Here is a 2809-nt window from a genome sequence, read left to right on the forward strand (position 1 = left end):
TAAACAGGATCTGCGGTTATTAGGAGATTCGAAACAAATCGCCATAAAAAGGTTAAATTCTTTATGGAATCGATTGAACAAAAATCCAATGCTCGCAGATTTGTATTGTAAATTTATGACGGAGTACGAACGTTTAGGTCACATGGAAAGAGTAATGGAAACTAAAGACCCTACTCCATGTTATGATTTACCTCATCACGGTGTCTATAGGCCTGAGAAAAACTCAACAAAACTGAGAGTATAGTGTTTAATGGCTCGCAGATAACTTCTACAGGGGAATCGTTAAATTCCTTGCAAATGAATGGCGGAATTATCCAAGAAGATTTGTTTTCTAATTTTAAGGTTCAGGACTCATCGTTATGCATTTGCTGCAGACGTCCGAATGATGTACAGAATGATTAATGTGGATGAAAGTCAACGTGACTTGCAAAGAATTGTATGGAAAAATTCTAAAAATGAAGAGGTCAAGACTTATAGGTTATGTACGGTAACATATGGTACAACAAGAGCACCATACCTCGCCATGAGATGTCTCAAGCAGCTAAGTGTAGATGGGGAACAGCAGTATAAAAAAGCTTCAACCATTGTGAAGTCAGACTTCTATATGGACGATGTTCTGACCGGAGCGGCGGATTTAGAGACTGCGAAGGATCTTAAAGAGGAAATTATAGAACTGTTAGGAAGTTGTGGAATGCATCTTCAAAGTGGTGTGGCAATCATCCGGAGTTGATTGATACATCATCAGATGCAGATTGCTACGATTTTGATAAGCTGCGTGACACGAAAACTTTAGGACTGTTATGGAAATCACAGAATGATGTTTTTGCTTTTAATTTATCCTGCGAAGATCAACCTAAAGTTACGAAAAGAACTGTCTTATCTAAAATTGCGCGAATATTTGATCCATTGAGGCTGCTTGGCCCCATAGTAACAAAAGCTAAAATTATTCTTCAGCGCTTATGGAAGTTACAACTAGACTGGGATGAATCTATACCTAAAAATTAAACTGAAGAATGGCTTCGGTTTATTCATGCCCTCAAGAAAATTAGTAACGTTTACGTCGACATATGTTTTGACTGAAACTCCAGTTGTCAAGACAATTGTCGGCTTTTCCGATGCTTCAGAATGTGCGTATGGAGCTTGCGTTTATATGGTTTCGTCCAATGAAAGAAACTCATCCTGCTCCAAATTACTCTGCAGCAAAAGCAGAGTTGCTCCAATTAAAACCGTTTCAGTTCCACGGCTGGAATTGTGTGCAGCAGTTTTATTAGCGAAGTTGGTGACAAAAGTGCTAAGAGTTCTCAACTTAATAGATAATTTGATTTACTTATACTCAGACAGTACTATAGTGCTAGCGTGGCTACAAAGATCACCATGTGAGTTAAAAACTTTTGTTGCTTCACGAGTAGCTATAATTCAGAGATTGACAGATATCAATCGTTGGTTTCACGTAAAATCGGAGGAGAATGCGGCTGATTTGGTATCGCGTGGGTTGGACCCTGAACAATTGATAAATAATGACTTTTGGTTTAATGGTCCACCTTTTCTAAAGCAGGACACTCCTAACTTTCCTTTCTATCATGAAAATATGGAACTTGGTGATGAATCTTATCTAAAAGAGATTAAATGTTTGACTGTTGAAAATCAACCTACTGTAGAGTTAAAAAATGACTGAATTTTCTTTTGTAAATGAATTTTTAAACTTGAGTAATAATTATGACAAAATTCTTCGCATACTTTGTTATGTTCGTAGGTTTATTCATAATTTAAAAAGTAAAGATAATAGATTAACTGGAGTTATCACTTCAAAAGAAATATGTGATGCTGAAATTTTAGTTATTAAAGCAGCACAATTATCTTTAAATGATAAGTGTAAAACAAAAAGGGCAGGTAAGTTATGTAATTTAAATCCATTTATTGATGAAAATGGTGTCCATAGAGTAGGTGGTCGGCTTGAAAAAGCATCCTTGCCTTTCAATCATAAATGTCCTATTCTTTTGCCAAAAAACTCTAAGTTAAGTGAAATTATATTTTATACCTATCATTTAAAATTATTGCATGCAGGTCCACAAGCTTTATTAAATGTTGTTCGTACAAAATTTTGGCCTTTAGAAGGTAGAAATTTTGCTAGAAAATGTGTTCATTCCTGTGTTACTTGTTTTAAGTGTAAACCTATTTTAACATCTCATTATGAGTAACTTACCTAGTGAAAGAGTAAATATTTCTTACGTATTTAATTACACGTGTTTGGATCTATGCGGTCATTTCTACGTTAAGTTTAAAAATCAACGAAAGGGTGTTCTGAATAAAGTTTACATTTGTGTATGTATATGTTTTGTAACCCGAGCAATTCATCTTGAATTGCTCTCAGATTTAACTACAGATGCCTTAATAGCAACTCTTAAAAGATTTTTTGCTAGACGCGGAAAGTGTTCCAAAATATTTACAGATAATGCGACCAATTTCGTTGGAGCCAATGCTCAGTTAAAAAAGTGGTATAGTATGATTAATTTTCCAGATGAAAAATTAGCTTCTTTCTTTAATTCTGAAGGTATTGATTGGTCGTACATCCCTCCTACATCCCCCCATTTTGGTGGACTTTGGGAGGCTGGTGTAAAATCTGTTAAACACCATTTGAAACGGGTAATGTCAAATTTAAGACTCGCTTATGAGGAATTTGAAACTGTAATTATTCAAATTGAAGGGGTTTTAAATTCGCGACCTCTTACTCCTTTGTCAAATGATGATGATGACTTTCAATGTTTAACCCCAGGTCACTTTTTAGTTGGTAGGCCAATTTCTGCAATTG

General features: G+C 35.3%; 1 protein-coding gene across 1 annotated transcript; it reads left to right on the forward strand.

Annotated features, from left to right (window-relative positions):
- Positions 1–301: 301 nt before the first annotated feature.
- Positions 302–730, forward strand: LOC129218791 (uncharacterized). The gene has a single exon (XM_054853114.1). It carries the CDS (start codon positions 302–304, stop codon positions 728–730), a length of 429 nt encoding a protein of 142 aa, XP_054709089.1.
- Positions 731–2809: the final 2079 nt, after the last annotated feature.

The sequence above is a fragment of the Uloborus diversus genome, chromosome 3 (genome assembly GCF_026930045.1).
Source record: "Uloborus diversus isolate 005 chromosome 3, Udiv.v.3.1, whole genome shotgun sequence".
Lineage (NCBI taxonomy): Eukaryota > Metazoa > Arthropoda > Arachnida > Araneae > Uloboridae > Uloborus > Uloborus diversus.